The sequence below is a fragment of the Cygnus atratus genome, chromosome 7, assembly GCF_013377495.2.
Source record: "Cygnus atratus isolate AKBS03 ecotype Queensland, Australia chromosome 7, CAtr_DNAZoo_HiC_assembly, whole genome shotgun sequence".
Taxonomy (NCBI): domain Eukaryota; kingdom Metazoa; phylum Chordata; class Aves; order Anseriformes; family Anatidae; genus Cygnus; species Cygnus atratus.
The window spans coordinates 7734522-7755544 of NC_066368.1; the positions used below are offsets into that span (position 1 = coordinate 7734522).

Genomic DNA, 21023 nt, shown 5'->3' on the forward strand with positions numbered 1-21023 from the left:
TTGTGGATTATCTAGGGGAAAAAAGGAAAAAAGAAAAAAGCATGATGTATTTTTTATTCATGGAGAAATTTAAGAAATTTCCCATGGCGTTTCTGTAAGTAAAGATTCTGGCAAGTGACTGGGCTATAAAATGATGTAATCAGAAAGCAGATAGTTTTAAAGGCAGGATGTAGGCATTGGGGAGGCTTTCTGTGTAAGAGACGTGTCAAGCTTCTTCTCTAACAAAGATGAAAGACCAGAAGGACTTCTTGAACAAAGTGTTTATTTATTTCCTGCAAATTTGTGGTTCATTTTCAAGGATTTTATCAACACATTCTAGGGTATTAAAATAGCGTGAAAAAATCTGAATAGTCAGAGAAATAAAATAGATAGGATCAAAAGTGGGAAGAGAGATGACTGCGTAAACAAAGCATCGAGGTCTTCACCTAATAGTTCTCATTAATTATTCTTTTGCTTTTTGTTCTGGGCCACAAATATTTATGAGGGACTTTTTGATACACTGCATTTTTTTTGAAAGAGGAAAGCACACTTTTTGCTGTGCTTGCAAAAGAGGAAGAGAGGTAACAACCTCAAGTTGCACCAGGGGAGGTTTATTTTGGATATCAGGAAGAATTTCTTGATGGAAAGGGTGGTTAAGCATTGGAACAGGCTGTCCAGGGAGGTGATGCCATCCCCAGAGGTAATTAAAACATCTGTGGATGTGGCACTTAGGGACATGGTTTAGCTGTGGACTTGTAGCATTGGGTGGATGGTTGGACTTGATGATCTTGAAGTCTTTCCCAACCTAAATGATTCTATGTTTCCATTTTATTCCTGTTACCAGAGAACTCTGATACAAATGGTTCTTGTTTTCAGCACTTCTTGAAAAGCATACTGTTTCTGCTAAAATTATTGTTTCTGATGCTACATATAAGGCAAATACAGATGATGTAAGTGGAGCAGAGAGTTAGTATTGTGCACTACCTTTTATTGCTGTTTCTTTATTCTATAAAAGATCTAAGAGGTTTGTTGGTTTGTTTGACCTTACCCCCTTGCCAAAAGTGTGTTTTGAGAGAGAGCAGGGACTGAGGTGGAATGCCTTATGATGGTTTGTTAGTAGTTTACCTTGGCATTGTTTTTGTAGTGAACAAATGCTTAAGGAGAATTAAATGAAATTTTTGTTGTAACTCTGAAGCACTCTCAGTATTACAGAATATTTAAATAATTTAAAAGACTGAATGGATATCATCATACATCCTTAGAAATCCTAGACAAACAAAGCACATTTGATTAAAAAGAAGTCTACTTTTCAATTTGACATCCAAACACTTCAAAAAGTATGTCATCTTATGACATTTCAAAGATGCAACTTAAGTTGTTATAATAATCTTGCTTATGTTGTTGTGAAGACATGAAGCTATTACCTCTTCCAGTCACTGTCAAAGGCATAGTATCTTGTGAAATATCAAACCCTTGCATTTTATGGACTGGCTCCAATAACACAAAGTGATAGAATCCAAATTTTCCATACCAAGTAATAATTTTGATTTTTAATTACAAAGAGAAACAGGAGGAAAAAAAAAGCTTAAATACTAAACTAAACCAGCAACACACAGCTGCTTTCAATATTTTTTCACCTGTAGTTCATAAAAATAAACCTCCTCTGTTTCCTGCTCTGTTTATAGATGTCTTAGCAAAAATGTGCGGTGCTGATATTTACTATACCAAAGAGTGAAAATTAACTCGAGAAAGAGTATATAGTATAAACACAAAGTGGGACAAGAGAAGGGGTAGAAAGTAACACAATATTTTATTCTTAGCCGTACTGATTGGGTGAGGAAACACCTATTTTTAAGGGGCATAATCAGCTTATAGCAGATGTTATCAGCTCATGTGAGTTGCTATATTTCATCAGAAAGCTGTTGAAATCAACAGCTAAAAATTAAACAAAATGAAAGTTTGTATTTTTGAAGGGAAGAATTTTATGATTCATGATTCATAAAAACATCAAATTAATGTTCAAAATTGCAAGGAAGACACAGCCAAATATGGAGACAGAAGGGAAAGGGTTTGTGCTTTACAAACTCCTGAATTCAACAGGGTGATGTTTCTTTCTAGTGAGAAGCCATGGCCCACATTATCCTGTTCACCCTGATTCCTCATGTCATTAAATCAGATAATGCACTTCCTGGCCCTGCTAAACACATTTTTTGAGTCCCCAAGAAAAATATTTATGTTTCTTTTGCTTAAGACCCTGAGTGCATGAACAGAATAGTAAGTATTCCTTTCCCCCTCCCTCCATCTGCTTAATTTGTGCAACTCTGAGGCAGAGAGCCATGCCTGATTTATGACAGATGGCCAAGATAGTGTAATTCCTAACTATAGGTATTTCCCAACTATGTGCATGTACCCAGGGGTTTGGTTTATACTTCTCTGGGGAATGAATTCCATGCTTGGGAAGGTTTCTGGATCCTATTCCTCATGTGGGTGGAGGTGGTAAACATACCAAAGCAGGGAGCCCGTGAAAGTGGACAGATTTGTGAACTTCGATTCAAATATCCTAAGCAATCTCCTCTGGCAAACTTCATGGGAACTGACTGGATTCTGATATCTCAAAATTATTGCTGCATAATTTATAACACACCTGTTCATCACTCATGTTTAGCCTTGTGTAACTCATCTCATCAACAGTGTTTCTGGTGAACCTCATTGGAAGTATTCTGGAATAGCTAGTTATTAGGATGGAACAGATCAGAGTTGGCCAACATGATTCCCACATCGGATTTCTGTGCCCAAATGATAAACCTCATATTAGGTTTAAATATTTGCTGTGTTCCTTAGACCACAGTGAGCAATAAAATCCAAAAGGATTTTTGTGGTGAACTTCCACTGAAACAAAAACAGTCTGGTAGCCTGATTTTGCTAAATAGTGTTATCAAAATACTCCCAAATGGTCTGGGGCAATGCTACAATAATGAAAATACTGAAGCTGAGGCCCAACTTAAGCATCATCAGAATTCTTGTGGGGAAAAGTTTTGTGTCTCAGAAAGGGGCATATTAAGTTCTTTATACTGGGAAAATAACCATGATCCTAAATATTTTTCTAAGATACTTTTCCTGAAATTATGGGAGGTCTTAAAGGTTTTCTGGTTTTAGAAAAGCAAGATGCAGGTGGAAAATTCAGCTTCAATGGCAAAGGGAAAATTATTATTTTGAAGGCTGACAGAAAATTTAATATCTTCAATTGCACAACATTATCTTGATAAAGAAGGTACCCATTTCAGGTACAGAGAGAGTCCCAGCTCACCCAATGTTCAGCAGAGCTGAACACAGCAAGTCAATGAAAAAGGCAACAATCAAATATTCTGCTGTGCATTAAGTTGTCCTGCTTGACATAAGGTGAACTTTGATGGTTGAGTTTCTCAGGGTACAACTTGGTATGCAGTCCCAGCTCCTAAACAGTCTTTTGGATGTGTTGCTAAAATGTTGTTTAAATACATTCTTCAGGAACGAAAAGCAGGTGTCACTCAATGCCATTAAAACTCTGAATATTTTTATATTAAAATTATTTGTCAGAATCCTCACATAGAATAAGATGCTTCAGAAAGCATGAAGGTGTCCTTTTCCTGAACAATCAAGCAGGCACAGTTAAAGGGTTTGTCTGTCTATGCTGTGTTTGTTGTTGTCGTTGTTTCGTTTTTAACCTATTTTAGTATTGTCCTCCTTGAATTTGCAATACAACCAAACCATGTGATTGTATAGCTGGTAAAATGCCTGTTAGCTGTGGCTGTAACTAGAATTCACAGAACTGTAGCTCCCCTGTTTGGATACAAGCTGACAGCACCGATTTAGAAATAGAGCTTTAGTAGTAGACTGGAAAAATTGTTCATTTCTCTTGAAGGAGCCTTGCCAGCAGTTTGGCTGAAGAAGCAAGCTCTTGCAGAGGGCAGACAGCTGTGGCATTCCTCTCCCAGCCCTAGCAAGGCATCAGGGTTTGCCATTTGTTCGGCTGCACAGACCCGTGGCCACAGAACACAGACCTGGCAACAAGAGAAAAGTTTAAGAAAACAATCTTCAGCATAATGGCATATTTTTCTATTCCCCACCCCTACCCCCCGAGTCACAGCATGGAACACAATTAGGCTGCATACTCACACATTTCCATCTTCCCCAGATATTACAGTGACTTCATCAGCTCCCATGCAGCCTCTGTGTACCTGACCTAGATGCTTCTTCCAGAGAAACTCGACTTTTGAAATGTTCCCAGAAATTTCTGTATCAATATAGTTCAAGTATGTATTGCCTGGCTTGAAAGTTCCCCTGCCAAAAAAGAAAAGCATATAGATGAAATATAAATCCATGTTTACTGGAAAAGGCTAGGCTGAGTGGGCCACAATGCCAGACTCTGGCATGGTTCATAAGAAACATGCAACTTCCCTGCTGGTGTACATTCCCTAGGGGAGGGAATGATCACACAATTATGCATCATTCGTCTCTTTGTCATCTTAAAGAAGATTTCCAAATGACATGCTTGAGACCAGAAGTAGCCTACTATCAAGCCCCAGAGCTCTTTGCTCTTGCCCACTTCGCTATACCAACCTTTGTCTGAAAAGAAAGCACAGAGCTATAGAGACCAGCAAGCACATTTTGACCACAGTCTGTAGCATGAGGAACTTTGACCACGTATCACCTGTTTTTATGACCAGTGTAGATCACGGATCACAAAGAACAAGATGAGACATGTAAAAAGAGACATTACAAATTCAGTATAACAATTTTTTCAACAGTGATGGTATACTTACTTGTCAATTGTATATTTTCTCCTGATCCCATTAGTACCAGTCAAGGCTATATCTATATTTCCCTTCATGGTTTCTGTTGCAGATACTCTGACACATATCTCTTTTCGCCAGCCTTTGAAAACAAAATGAAATACGAGGGAAAGAAATCTCTTTACAATCATTGAAACCTATGTTTCAATGCCTTTCAGGGAGAGGAGAGGATTGCACAGATGTGCTTGTAAGCAAACAAAATGCCGCTCTTATTATTAAGGGAAATATAAGTTCTGTGTGATTCTAGTAATTTTAATTTCCTTGACAGTGGTCTAAATCACAGATGCCAACCAGATCCAATCTCTGTTGGCCTTCTGGCCATGTGGAGTATTTAATCTGCCGTGGGCAACACTGTGCTTTGCTCTTCCGCTTGGCCTCAGTTTTCATTTTGTAGTTACAGTTATGAGAAATTTGGGTGTGGCGGGGTGTCTCATGAGTAGTGCATATTGATTTCAAGTTACCAGGTTTGGAAATGTTTTGTACTGGCTTTAATTTGGGCTATTAAAAGGATAGTCTCTTCACCCACCTCAGGGTATGGTTTCTATAAACTCAACAATGTGGATGTTGAAATTAATGTATTCATTCAGATTTAAGAAATGAAGAATTTCTCTGCACTCAAATTCATTTTTCTGCTTTGTGCTTTTCCCAAGATGAGATATAAATATTTTTTGTACCTAGTTTTTCTTTCATATTCTAGTGCTAGCGAATGATGTCCTCAAAGACCGTATCTGATTCATTGCCCTTGCAATTCATCATCCAGGATAGATTACATTTTATTTACAAATTTCCTTATTTCCCATTTCTTCATCTGCTTCTACATTAATCACATTTAAAACTATGCTTATACTTATTACTCCCCGTCATCGTGACTTGATGAACTTTGCAAAAATACCCTAAAATGATCTAGTTTTATAGATTTTTGTCAATGACAGCAGTGCAGCTTTACTTGAAATCTTGCACTTTCAGCATATAATTCCTCCCACCTTCAGCTTTATAGAGCTTTTGAAGCCATCATGTAGTTAACAAAATTTAGCAGAGTTTTTAAGTCACATATCAGCATCAATTCTATAATTATCTCAGCCCTTCCCAGATAATGCTGATATTCCATATTCCTAACAGACATGAAATTCCATGAGCACCTCTTACTTGAGTTGATTTCTGTAGAAGTATAAGGTATTTGTTCATATAGACTTTGTTGCCACTTTAAATTCATCACCCAAAACCAGTACTTACGAGAATATGGGGGGCGGGCCCCTGTGTTTAAATAAACTTTCTGCTGTTCTTTCTCAGTTTTATAAGGAAACATGTCGGCATAATGACCCATAAGCGGGCATCTTTCCTTTCGGCATGGGAAGCATGCTCCCTGGAGGAAAATAAGTGTTTGTTACAAGATGTTATCTATTTTAATCTCAATTCTTAAATTACAATAAATTAGGATATTTCAGCTTTCTCTCTCTCTCTCTCTCTCTCTTCTTTTTTGAAAAGGTATTTGTTTCTGAGTTCATATCTTCAGTATTTAAAAGAGTGGTGGCAAAAGGAGTTGAGATGGTCAGTCTGCTTATTTCTTCTGGTGAAAAAACAGAAAACAAAAAGGTTAAAATCTGGCCTAATTCTTTTTGTTCCTGCAGAGACCACGAATAAATATGTAAATGTATGCTGCACCTTACTACCTGACCTGTAAAATACAGATAAGATATTTAAGCATAGGAATAATAAAGCTTGGGGCGTCACTTTGGTATGTGGAAATTAATCTGTGTAGATTGAATATTGAATGGTCTTGTTGTCTATTAAAAAAATACTAAGCATGTATATTTTCAGTGAAGGGATTCAATTTCAGTTGGAGGAAAAAAAAGGTTTTGCAATATTTGGAGAGTTCAATTTTGATAATGAGGAAGTTCTGCAAGAAGTGGCATCTGTGGATCCTTGGCTGTTTAGGCATCAGATGAATGAAAGGCTAAATGAACATCATCAGTTATTATTCTTCAATTGACAAAATCATTTCCCCCTCATCACTAAATTGCACAGGGTTCTGGTTTTCATTCAAGACCTGAATTACATCAGACTTTCAAGTTATGTGGCAGAATCACTACAGGCAATAACAACTTTTCAGCATGTCCTGGTTTCACCTGGGACAGAGTTAGTTTTCTTCCTAGTAGCTGTCGTGGTGCTGAGGTTTGGACTTAGGATGAGAGCAATGCTGATAACACCCCACAATAACACACTGCAGGAGGAGGGTGAGCGAAGGGCTGTGTGGTGCTGAGCTGCCTGCCGGGTTAAACCACAACACTGCAGTACTGCAATCCTTCCTTTTGTGAGTCAATAGAAGCAAATCCAGTCCTGGCTTCCTAGTTATGTCAGGCATGAAACACCAGGACATTCTGCTGCCTTCTTTCTTGTGGCACTTGAGGGTTGTTTTATGTGGGAGCACTGCCGCGCTGTATAAATATTTGTCTCCCCTGCTCTAAATACCGTGGCTCCTTATTGCTTATACAGATGTTTAAACATGTACGAAATCCATCAGCCATCCTCTTGATGATGGGTTCCACCAGGTTTATAAGACACTGGTTTAAATGGACGTCCTTCAGCCAGACCATGTCCCTTGCTGCTGACCTATGCAGAGGGTGAACCCAGCTGTGTGTATATGTACTGTCTTCATTTTCTCCCAGATCTTTCTAAGCGTTTGCTGCTTTCACATTTTGCCCATTTTCTGCCTGTGATCAAGAGGGAGGGCAGCCAGTGGGTCTGCAGAGCCATCCTCTATCCTATCATTTAGAGTGCAGAAATGGTCCCAGAATTTAAGAGAAGGAGGGCAGAAGGGATAACCTTACCCACTTCATAAACATGTACCCTGATACTTACCAATATAAAATCTCGGTATGTTTCACACTGGTAGCCAAGAAATCCATTTGGGGTGATAATACTTTCAGCATAATACCGGAGGCTTCTTTTATGTCCACATCCAATAGATCTATATGCTAGGAAAAAGCCCACACAAAAAAGATTAGAGCAATACATTAACCATAAAGTCCATGCCAAAACAGGAAATGTGGGTCTTTTATCCTCCCTCAAAAGCATTTGTATATACAGTGAAGTCTTGGATTAAAAAACAGTAACAATTAAATGATGTTTAAAGTGCGAATTATTTGGTTTTATGGTAAAAAGCACACTTCCAACTACAAAAATATTTTTGATGGGGAAGAGCGAGGTACTGCCCATGTGTGTCCCTGTGCCCATAAAGAAGCTCACAGAGGTGGAGATGCACCTGGCAGCCTCCAAGCAGCCTCCAGTCCTGCTCTGTGCACCCTTGACTGCTTTTACTTTAGCACGAGAAGAGGGGAGCGGTTAGCCAAATTCATAGTTGCGGCATTTGCAAAGCATATAGTAGTTACTGTGAAGTAGTTTTCGTTTGATTACCATTATCACAATGTGGTATTTTGTAAAACCACAGTTTCCGCTCACTTCTAGAATTAAAGAAAATTGTAGTAATTATTTTAACTTCAGTGGCTTTCAGTGTTTTTAAGCTCTAGAAAATCTGCGGTCATTTGACATTGGTGATTCTGTGAAATGCTCTGAAAAGCAAGATGTTTGGCAGTGTGTCCTTGATTTTGTTAGAATTATTCTAAACAAGTGCATTTTGCCCTCAGAGTGAAATTCCTAAGCAGGCAGTGCAGGGAAGAAGAAAGTGCAATTTGTGTTATATTTACAGGTCCCTTGTTACAAGCATTGTCTTTATGAGTTCCAAAGCCTCTCCTTTATCAAACACACCAACATTAGGCTATAAAAGCAGGCTCCACTCTGCTTCAGGGTCGGGGGACCTCGCCTGATTATAGGGTGATGTCTTGGAGGCACTGAAGTAATTGCAAGCTGGCACAGCTTTTAGTGAAATCAGAATTTCACCTATAGTTATACATCAATATTTATGCATCTTAAAGATAGACCGGTTGATATTGACCAGTTGATACACATTGCTCTTTATGTAGGGAAAAAAAAAAAAAAAAAAAAAAAAAACAAAGAAAAAAACCCCTGAAGAGTATTTTTGTCTGTGTTTCTTGAAAACAATCCGGGTCATCAAGGCTTCCTGAGTATATTTTCTTTATAGTTCTGTCTTTAAATCTAATTCAGAAGGGTCTGTGCTTTTAACTTTAAAACTCCCAGCTCTCAGAGTTGGCTTACTTTGTGCTAGTGCCAAATTCACTTGACATCTATACAATGGGAATATAATACTCATCTCCTTCCTGCATCAAAAGTTGTAGAAAGAAGTTACTAAATAGCATTTCTAAAGCTTTTTTTTTTTTTTTTTTTTTTTTACATAAAAGCACTACATAAATGTAAATATTATCAAGCAGAAGAGATAAGTACAAAGCAAGGTTTAAACAAGAGGCAGGAGTTAAGGCTGTCTCTATTTTTAGAAGCTGCATGAAAAACCCACTCCATCTGCTTGTGTTCAGAAGAGCTGGGCTTGTTTTTTACCACAAAACATTGCAAGCAGCCTAGTGAAATATCTGTGGAAAATACGTAATTTTTGCTGAAAACTGAGACATTTTTCTGTTGTCAGTCTTGAAGGTGTTTTGGTTCCAAATGATTATGCGTGTAGCCAGCTTTCAGTCTTGGGTTACTAAGTTCTCAAACCAGTCCTGATACAGAGCATTTATGAAAACCAGTTACTTAAGTAGTGGTAGGGATTTCAAAACATTTAGCTGTGAATAACATATGTTCTTATTTCTGTAGGGTAGGACCAGAAGGCAGGATTTGGGGTATCTGTTGGGCTCAATCCCAGGATAATTCTTATTAACTGCCCAGCTTTCTTTGAAGAACATAAACTACTAGTGCAGCAGTCATTTTATCATCTTCTGTATTTTTAACCTTGTGCCGTTCCCTTTGAAGACACTAAAGCTGCTAATGGCATGGATGAGTATGTCTGACCCCGGTAATACTGGGACTGATGTCTTTGTAGCAAGAAGGGAAGCTCAGATTTTTAAAAACTCATTTTTGGATTATCCTTGAATGAATTTCACTGGCCCTTTTTGCATGGAATTTCCACAGAGGTCAGGCAGCCAGCATGGTGCCAGACATTTAAAACAGGCTGGTGAACAAGTCTGTATGCTTTGACTGAGGTTTCCACCTGGAGTTTTCTTTAATTAGTATATTGATATGCATACGCATACATACACACATGTGTATATTATTTATAAACACCCATGGGTGTATAAATATGTACATTATGTACAAACACCCACGGGTGTATAAACACCCGTATATGTATGGGTATTTCACAGACAGCTTTAAATCTTTCATTTTTGAGCATTCTCTCCCTACCCCAAATCTGAGGTATATAAGTAATATATACATTCAAAAGGCTTTACCTTAGCCTAGCCTGCAAACTAGCCTTTCAAACTACAGCTTATAGTGGCACATTACCTCTTTACAATATACTTACCTCTCATAAGGTCATTGATATCCCGAGCTGTGGGAGGTACTCGAAGCTGCTTGCATCCTGGCATTTTCTTCCCACCATTTGGGTAAAAATCCAGGTGGCCACAAGTCTGAAGAATCCCAGGAGCTGAAATATGTGAAATGACTGAAGGCTGATCACTCTCTGATATGCCTTTGTGTATGTGTTGGCTCTTGCGTGAAAACTTACCAAAGTCAAAGAAGAGATGACCAGCGTGAGTATGAATTACATCAACAAATTTTGCATCTGAAGGATCCAGCCTAACCTTATTAGGAGTATACTGGAAAAGAGGCCCAGCTGGATCCAAACCTCAATGAAAGGAGATGCGACTGGTTAAGTAAACAATAACTTATTTACTGTCATCACATGCAATGTGTATACACTATATGTCATTAAATTTCTACCTTTATTGCTAAGATAAAAATCTATTTTGGGGATGTAGGACAGCTGGCCAAACAAGTGGGGTTTTAATAGAACTGTGGCTGGAGGCAACACAGCAAAAATTGGACGGATGGTTGACTTACTACTGGGGAATAGTGTCCTAGGAAGAGGTGGTTTGTTTGTTTGTTTGTTTTATAGTAGCAGAAGATGTGAAATTTTGGTATGTTATTCTAACCATGCATATTTGTCTGAGAATTTTTATCTGGTCAAAAATTTATTTGAAATAGCAAATTTGCTTGAAAACATTGTCCTCCACTTCAGGCTCACTGAGCTCTCCCTGTGGCCAGAGCACTAAAATTCTGATCCCATTTTCCCCAAATTGCACACAGCCTAGTCAAAGAAATGTCTATGCAAAGCAAAGAACTGACTGGAGGAGAAAGGAAAGCAGAAGATACTGAGCCTTTAACAGATGTGATGTGGGAGTGTGTCATGATATTGTGCCTCCCTGCGTAGCTATGCAGCTAATAGCTTTCTTCCTTTTGAGGGTGCCCACAGCTATTTATTGTCTCATCCTGACACAGTAAATATAGGGGTATTTAGTTTTTCATTTCAGATTTTCAATCTTCTTAACTGCTGAAAAGTCATGTTAGAGTGGGCTTTTAAAGCCAAATATGATAATGAGTTGCTAACATATTTACAAGTCTGTTATTCCAGATGTAATACGGTATTTTCTTCCTGCTCTTTGATATAGCTAAAAATCATAGGAAGCATGCCCTCAGGGACTCAATATGATCTATGCAAAGTGACATATATTTAGCCACAGTAGGGACAGTTAAACCTTTCTGTTGCTGTCCAGCCTTTCTCAGGGCTGTGACTGGTGATGTGAAATGGCATGGGATAGGACATGGCTTCATTTGTGTGCAGTCATGCTGGCTGTATGCTGTTACTTATGGCAAAGCAACATAGTGCAGTCTGTGTCGTGTTCGTTAGGTAGCAGTGACTCTCTGGTTCTCTTAAGTTGCATTAAAATATAAAGCTTCTGCAGCTGAAACAGCTTCAGTACCTGTTATTCTTCCAATGCCAGGTTTCCGTCTCCCTGCCTCCCCTGCAGCATGTGCTCCAAGACTATGGCCAATGAAGTGAATATTGGCAGGAGAGTAGCTGTAGTCTTTCTGTGAAAGATGTATGGAAAGGAAAAAATAAGGGTGCTAAATGGGAAATAAGGTATGAATAAAGTGGCTGTGGTGCTATGGAGGTGCTCCACCACCCAGCTCCTGCAGGAGGAGGAGGCCACATGCTGCTGGCACACTGGGCTTGGCTGAGCCTCTGTGGGGAAAGTGTGGCTTTGGGTGGCTGTGGGAGAATCGCTTCTCTGTGCTGCCATCCGCTTGTAGCTGGAGGCAGGGTGTGAGGCCCATGGAGGGATATTTAGTCATGTTGGCCCTTGACTACTGCTCCTCTCCTTGCCAATTTTCCTAGTCTCCAGCCAGATGGCTCATCCAGAAAAAAGGCCATCACGAGCATCTGTACTTTCTGACTACATCACATCAAATCTAAAGATGCCACCTTGACCACAGGCTTTACCATACGGACTACATGCTGGTGTTCACATTCCATGGGTACTTGTACCTCGAGAAGGTTCACAAGATATACGAGCTCAGCCCCCACGATGCGGACGTTGTTAACTGCTTCAGTGTACAAGCCACTGGAGCCACCTGTCCAGTCAATCAGAATGCAGTTTACATCTTCAACATGAAACATGAACTGTTGGGTATGAAAAGAAGAAGGAAACAAGTGTGAAGCACAGCTCTTCCAGGTTATGAGCAAATAATCATTTGTTTTGCTCTACCTGGGGGTTCTTATTGTAGTTCTGTGCATTTAGATTTTTGCATCCCACCCTTGCAGAATTGGCATGCTGCTCCCGTCACGAGGCTCTTTTGAGCTCCCCCTCTGCTCTCCTGCTGTCTTCTCTGCGCACTGTTTTATAGAAGCCTGTGGAGCAACTTGTAGACACCAGTCTGCAAGGCCAGAAAGCAGGCTGCCATGGAGTACTCTATGCAGTAGTTATTCTTGTCAGTGGTGTGTTGAACACAAGGGGTGTATAGTGGGGATAATTTGGAGATATATCGTCAGGATATATATATATATATATATATATATATATATATATTTGGCCAGTGATTTTTTAAAATTTTTTTTAAAGAAAATAAAATTATACAGCTCTTAGGGGATTCTTTCTAGTAGTGCGTTTTCCTAATATCATCCTAGAAACTCAGATTTTGCATCATTCCATTACTCAGAAAGTGGCATAGCAAAATGATGCTATATGCACCTGCTTTGTTTATGGGACTGGTAAGGATATATTTTAGAGCATTTTTTCCCATTAATACTGTAGAATCAACACAAGGAGGCAGACTGGAGGCAGGCTTGAACACTGCATAAAGGCGTCTAACAGCTGGTTTCAGTTCTGTTTTCCTTCCCAGCTGCTGTCCCTGGTTTTAGAATATCAGCTTGTCTTAGTTACCCCAGTTAGAAAAAGAGGATTGAGTGATTTCTTTTTTATTGTCCAAGCTCCATTCTTCAAAATTTATACATTCAGATCATCTAATGAGATTCACAAATTCACGTTCATGTGCTTGAAATGCTCAGCCCACAAATCCAAGTATTTTAAACAAACTATTCTACTTAGAGACTTTTGGCAAGTGAACTTTCCGATTTTTCATTTTGAAACAATTTCATTTTTTCCATGTTCCTAGATAAAATGAAACCAATCTGCTGAACAAAACAGTTTTGGTAGATCAAATGCCTCACTCGACCTGAAATGTTTATTTTGAACTTTTACTGAGGTGAAAAAAGTGACCTTTTTTTCCTTTATTATTGTCAAGGAATTGAAAAACCAATCAATTATAGCTTTCACTGTGGAGGTGAATGCAGCAAAAAGCTATTAAGTAGGAGTCTGAAGTGCTCTATAGCTAGGAACAAGCAGGCAGTTTTCTGAAACTGAACTTGATTCCGAGGATTTTTCTGCTCATATATTCCCAGAATTAACAAGAAAACAGAGAAGTTAAGTTTCGTAAGCCAATTAATGGGGAATGTCTATGGATATTTTCACTTTCAAATACAGGTACAAAACTGTCAGACAGTAATCACACCATACCCTGCACATGTTTGATATCCAGGGGAGGTCCACTCCACCAAGATGGCCATGTATAATGAAGCGAGTTTTCCTGTGTGCTCGAAAATTTGAAGCTTTGATAGTTGAAGGATTTGAAGCAGAAATTTTCTGTGTTGAATCAAACAAACAAGACAACAACAATAACAATGTGAATGCTCTGTACAAGCGCACAGTTTGATATGGGGCAGAGTATCCCAATATTTAGAGCATAGTTCTGTTCTGGGCTCTGAAGAGATGGGTCTTGTTCCTGGTCCTAAACTGCCTTGCTGGGGAATATCACTAAATAGCTTCAACAAATTCAACTTCTATTTAATTGAACTAATGATATCAGTATCCTTTGCACAATGCTTTGAGATATACAGGTACAACACATCATATAAATAAAAGATTTTATCAAAAATCATAACCAAAATACAAAAAATAGTGTTTTCTACGAGGTATAATGCAGTTGACTTTGTATCTTTTTTTTTCTCTTTTTTTTTTTTTCTCTTTAAGATAAGATTTGCATTCTAAGCTTATTCATATATTATCTTAAAGCTAGTCTAGACAGCATGACAAAGGCCACCAGGCTGACAGCAAAGGCTGTGTAGGTATTTTGGGGTTTATGGAGAGGGAAGGCATTATTTTCTTCAAAAATGAATTCTGAATAATGCATTCCTTTTGAAAACTGGCACTTATTTTTTGTTATAGCTTGGTAAGCTTAAAAGGGATGCCACACGCTAGCTAGAGCACATCTCACCTCCAGTGAAAGATTGACTCAGATTGAAAGCTCACAGACTCAGAGATGTCTGAGGTGACTCAAAGAGGAGAAATCATTAAAAGTCTCCACTGTGACTACCATTTATAAAACAAACAAACAAACCCATCTGTGAAATCTTTTTCATTTATCATAAACCAGCAACAACAAAGCAGCCCTTCTCATTTTTCACATTAAATTACTTAATTTTTCCTTGCTTTTTGTCCAAGTAAAATTCACAGGGATGGTTATTCTCTTCATTTTTTTTTCCTTTAGTCTCTTGTTTTCCTTTCTAAGCTTTTCTTTAAATTTTCATCCCGTTTTCCTTCCCTTCTCTGGTGCGCAGTTACTTTCCCTCCTAATCTTCCCTCTTAACTACCTACCTACTCTTAGGGCTCAGTGTTGGCCATCACATGAGCAGAGCCTCTGAGACCAATTATGTATCATTAAAAGGATCCTGTAATCATGTAGGAACTGCGCCCCCAATTCATGCATGTGGGCCTGAAATATATTTTTCAGCTGGAGACGCGCAGAGTCCAAAACTGAGCATTCCTTTTATACTTGTCTTACTTCTGCCTTTTTAATGATAAAACTGAAACTGAATTTGGGCCATTTGCTTATTGTAGAGAAGTACATAGAATAAATGCAAAAATGTCTTTGACGACTTGTGTTAGAAGACTGCAAGTTAGTAAGATGTTGCAATTATACCTGGCCCATTGGAGAGCTGATGTGAGGAAAAAGAAATGAGATGAAAGAAAATTGGGATGGACTGGAGCCTTTCCTGGGAGGAACGAAGCAGTCCGTATAATCTGTTGACTATGTAGTAGACTATCAATATTTAAAGCAAACCAGTTTCTTACTTGGTATTTCATGGTGTTGTCTCTAGTGTAAAGGAGGAAATTGGTGTTCACAGCTGTTGGAGGGCTGGGCAAGCCTGCCAGTTCTCTGCCTGGGATCCCAGACCAAGGGGGATCATCGGTAAAGCATCCAAGCCTTTCGTAGCACACTTCCCTTCCTGGGACACAATGAACAATGTTAGTGTTCTGGGAATGTAGCATGCCAGGCTGCTGCCTCTTTACAAGAAGCTGGCAGTACAGTGTTTATAGCAGGGAAGTGGAAAACAGCTGGTTCAGATTAGCATGGCACCTGTGTCCACTTTCATTAAGGGCTCAGTTGTGCTCTTATGCCTTGTGCATTTAGCAGGGACTTGAAACTGAAGATCCATTCCTGTTCCAGACATTGCCTAGAGCTCAGTTAGGTGAGCTCAGGAGAAAGCAGGATTTGTTTTGTCAAACATATCGTTAAAATAGCTATTGGAAAAAAAAGTCTTGATCCTTTCTGTATATTGAGATCAAACTGAATTTGACGAGCTTTTGCTTTTGCTGGCAACTTTTGCTGCCAGCTCAGAGAATTCCTTCAATTTAGTGCTAATGCTCCACGGATTATCTAAATTGTTACTTCTCGTGCAAGAATTAAAGAAGGAGTTAAAATAACAAAAGAAAATAAACCAAAAAACAACCCAGCAACAGAAAACACCCAATCATTAAAATATACACCACTGCTTGCTCCACCACTTATGTAAACCACCTCTTGTTTTTTTTAATCATCAAGGATTTAGTGGAAGCAATGGAGTAAAATCTGAGTGGAAGCCTAGAGCAAAGCACAGACTAAGGAAGTATGATTTGTGGCTGAATTTCCCAATTTCTGTTGTGACTTTAATACAACAATGATGTAAATATGACATGCGGGCGTTGCCATTAAATGTCAGCCTTATCCACCATTATAGCACAATAGTTGTGAAATCCCACGTTTTTATGGCTATTAAAAAGACACTGAAAACAAAGAGAAGCTATTGCTACCGTGGATGGGTGACGGAGTCAGAATACATCAGACCATGGCTTACTCTATTTGTAAGTCTGTACAAAACTCTGATGTATTATATGCTGGAAATACATTCAGAGAAAGAGAAAATTTGATTGTGGAGCTGCAATCAAGGACTCCACCAGTGATTCAGTCATTTTCAAGGTCGTTTTGTTTTGTTTTGGTTTGTTTTTTCCCCTGATTCCAGGCAACTTCTGGATTGTGTTTCACTCTTTGTTTTCTCCCCATGCATCCATCCCTATTGAACTATGCTTTCCTATCGGTAAAGAGATGTTTTGGACCAGGACTATTTTTCTTGTTCTCCGCACAGTGCTGTGCAGAGTAAGCGCCTAGACTGGCATTACAAGTTGTTGTAGCTACCATAAATGCTTGTGGGTGGGTGGGGAAAACAGTTCTGGGAGAAATTTAGAATCCATTTGTATATTAAAAAACCTTTCTAGTTCCTTTTCTGTTTGTGATCTGCAAAAGCCTTTGCAGAATTAAAGAGTGATAGGTTAAACATGGCAAAGACAAGACAGAACTCATTACTCCTAATGAAGAAGTCTATTATATCCATTCCAAAGCATGTTCTTTTTCTAAAAAATAGTTATTGTGGTGTAAATTGCATACAACAATTTTTACTGTTTATAGACTTTATCAACTGTGTGTCTTACCTGTGGCTGCATCAAGAAGGAAAAGAGTAGTGATCCAGACTGCAAACATCTAAAGCAAATAAAAACGCAATTCAGACCCAATTAAATTGAATCTGGAATTCACCTAGGGTTTTCCTTGATCCATTAAAAGAGTCATAGTGACCACAGGAGAGCTTCAGACATAATGAGCTGGATCCAAAAGAATCAACATTTCGTTAAAGACAGCAAGTTTTCAAGAAAATACATTTGGCATTCCTTTTGTTTGCCGTGGCAATACTGTGAGTATACAGTATATCCTCTTAGCATCTCTTAAACATTGTCTTCCTGACCTTGACAAACAGAAGCTTTTTTTTTCCTCTAGAGCTGCAATTTATGGACAAGCAAATGAATTTTTAAACAGATTTGCTACAACATTGTTTTACAGAGTAAGATTTCTTTTATCATTTAATAGAAAAGTTATTCACAGAATTACTATTCAGTGATTATGTTTAAAAGAACCCAGGAACAAACTTAATTTGTATTTCTAAATTGTACTGCAAAGATCAAACTGAGTCTTCAAGACTCTCAGCCACGTACACTTATTAGCCCTGATCTGTTTGATCACTTAATCACCAGCTGATATGTAAGCATCGGAGTAAATGGAACCAGTCAGGTACTTCGAGGTAAAGCAGGCAATGTATTTTAAGTGTAGTCTTACTGCTAGTAACTTATCTTCAAAGGAAAGACGAAGAATTATTCAGGTACCATTAGTCAGCGACATAAATATATGCTGATTGACTTTAAAACTTGTATTTTGAACGCTGTATTAAGTAGGTGTGCAGTAAGAGAACGAAAGTAAGAAGTGCATGCTATATGTGCTGTAGAATCTGACAGCTCATTCTTAGAAAACTAATATCAGGCTCCGATCCTCCAATAAGTCCTGCATCCCCTCCCACCACAGTCCCCTGAAGTCAATAAAATCCCGTTAGGAGCCAAGAATTCATTGCAGTAGGACTCACTGCAGGTTCAAGCATGTCCTGCTTCCATCTCACCACTCACCCAACACCCTGCACCTTATCAAGATTTGAGTTCCTGATTTCCTTGGCTCCAGTATCTCACATTTTACCTTGGCAAGGCTCAAGCGTGTTCTTTGGGTCCACCTCAGCTGATGGCAGCAAGCCTTGCAGAAGCCCTTTGAAGTGGCTGGCACGAAGCAGGACAGCTCTGCACCAGCCCTACAAAGGCAAAGGGCAGATGGATGCTCACCCTGCCACTGCTGCGCAGCGCTCGGGCTCCTGGCAGCATCTGGGACATCGGTGGCTGGTGCCAAAAGAGCTCTCGTTGTGTCAGGAGTGCTTCAACTAAGATAATAGGAACCAGTTCAGACCAGTTGCTGCGGGACTCCACCTGCTTAATGCAAAGTGTCAAATAGGATGTTATTGTCAATCATCAGTAATTATTTTTAAAGCTAAAAAGTACTGGGAAGTGTGACGTAAACAGTGAACAAACACACAGCCTTTCAGCACCACGAACGGGGTTATTACCATCAGCTTGGCTCCCCACCTCCATGTGGTGCTGGGTTTGGATCCAAGTGACAGCAGCACGCAGAAGGCTGTAGCAGAGTCCCTCTTTTGTGTCCTACACCAAACTTCTAAAAGCAAAACCATCCTTCCTGGACCTGAGCCCTGCCTTAAATATTTTACAGTCTTAAGCAAAGTTTTAAAATTCCTGTTGAATAGTTGACCAGCACACAACTAAGGTGTGGAGGGATCAACTAGCATGTATGTTTGCAAAGTTTAATCTGTTACTTGAGAAAAAGCAAAAAAAGAAGAGACAAGGATGAAAAATGGTTTAAAAAAAAAAAAGTATATAAAAAAATGGTCACTGTCATCTGTTATTTGTTCATTTTATAGTTCTCGCATATATAATTTTGCTAGTGGATGAATTACCTGACTCTTCTTTGAAAAGAGGACAGGAATGCTTTTAAACACACAAAACCTACTCCCAAGTTACCCTAGGTCATCCTGGCCTAAACTGCATTCAGTGATAACTACAGGTGCTCAGATCTGTGATGATACAGCGTATGGTATGTTCAGATCCGTGATATAATTTCAGGGAGTGGATGTTTGTGTCTTCACGTCTCTAAGCATTTATAGACAAACTCAGAAAGGCTGATTCAATAGTTGATACAATATTTATTAGTTGACGCAATGAATTATTATTGTTAATTTGGATTCACAGATTTTACCTATAAGTAGAGTATTTTGGTGCATATGCTCTCTGGAGAGCTCAAGAAAATTGAATTATCCATTACATTAAGAAGCCTTTCTGGAACCAAACCTACATCAACCGTCTGCTGCAACATGAACCTCAACAGCAGTCTGACGGTGAAGATTTCACATCACTTACAAGATTTAGGGGCTCTTGACTGTCCTGGGTAACCAGGGTGGCAGCATCACTGTCTCACATCCTAGCTACAAATTTGTGAAACATAAAGCCCTTATAAATCATTGTTCTATCTAGTACTGAGCATCAGTTGAGCTTAACTTCTATAGGCTTTTCTTGGAACATGAAGTAGATATTTAGTGAAATTCATTTGACTTTTTGTGAGACAGCACAGCACTGCCAGAGTTGAAGGCAAGGTTACTGGGAGAGCAAGGCATCTTCTTATTTGTCTCCAGCAGACAAGCATGAAATGGGTTTTTCACACTAGTTTACTAATACCAGGAAAGCTCAGCACCATTGTCAGCTGTCAGCACTTCCATGTCAGCTTCTAGAACTCATATCACTGTAACTGGGTTAGCTACTTCAGTATTCTTTGGGACCCGTGCAGGAAGGAGCAAGCCAGAAAGTTCTGCCCTTTCATCCTATAGAAGCTTGTCCAAGCTTTCCCTGAACTCACACACACTTTTAGCATGCACAGCATCCTGTATCAAGCAGTTGCACTTTGTAATCATGCCACTGTGCAAAGAAACATCTCCTTTTGCTTGTTTTGAGATGTGCAACTGCCAGCTTCATTTCATGCCCCCTGATAGTAGTGTGGAAGAAACGAAAAAGACATTTGTATTTGCCTTCTCCATGATACTGTTTGTTCCATAGACCTCATTCATGCCTCCATCTTTTTTCCAAGCTGACTTCTTTTTTTTTTTTTCCCCTCATGTTTCAGAGGAGGTGAGAAATGACTGCTTGTTCCCCTCAGCCAGAGTAGATGAACATCTCTCTTTGTCTTCCATTACCAAAATCAGTACGGGATTCTTTCTGCCTTGAAGTTTTGTCCATGAATTTTTGCTTTATTAAGAGAAAAAGTGGCCACAAGTGGTAGAAGTTTCTTCCTGCAGCTCATATCCTGCTTTGTGCAGTCTCCTGAAAGCTCCCTTCAGTTGAAACATCTGTAAGAGGGAAAATTCTGTGAAGAGGTGCACTCCATATAAGTTATCAAAAAGAAAAAAGAAAAGAAATGAAAAGGATATAGGGATATATAAGGAAATATAGGGACATATAAAGGAAATAGGGATAATTCAGGGAAGTTATTGTGCAGAGCTGCTTATGCTATTTTTGTCTTCTTGTTCCTCAACTGCAATTGCACCCACCTGTCATCCTGTCATGTGTTAACCCAGAGGGTGAACTTTCTGGGCAGGGACCTACCTACCTACTTCTGCACATTGTGGAGTGTGTAACTCAGTTTGGGATAATGTATGAGTAGTTTTTATTATTAATGATAATAGTGCATCAGTTGTAAGAGCTTCTCTAAGGAAGTAAGACTTTTGAATAAAAACTGAAATACCGCTAAGTATTTTTCTATTCTTTCCAGTCTGCTTGGCTGTTGAAATATGTATTCAGGCTGCTGATATAGGTAATATGCTGCTGAGGGGATTACTATTCTTTATATCTGCTGTTATTTCATTATGATCCAGCTTCTAATACCTTTATTGATGCTAATCCCATTGGGATCACTCATAGAATAAAATACATCTTA

General features: G+C 39.0%; 1 protein-coding gene across 1 annotated transcript; it reads right to left on the reverse strand.

Annotated features, from left to right (window-relative positions):
- Positions 1-3354: 3354 nt before the first annotated feature.
- LOC118248636 (pancreatic lipase-related protein 2-like) lies at positions 3355-17138 on the reverse strand. The gene is given in 13 exon segments (XM_050711954.1): positions 3355-3480; positions 3789-4019; positions 4137-4299; positions 4782-4893; positions 6045-6174; positions 7671-7786; positions 10249-10371; positions 10453-10572; positions 11708-11816; positions 12274-12408; positions 13802-13927; positions 15416-15570; positions 17090-17138. Coding segments are annotated over 13 exon segments (1695 nt in total).
- Positions 17139-21023: the final 3885 nt, after the last annotated feature.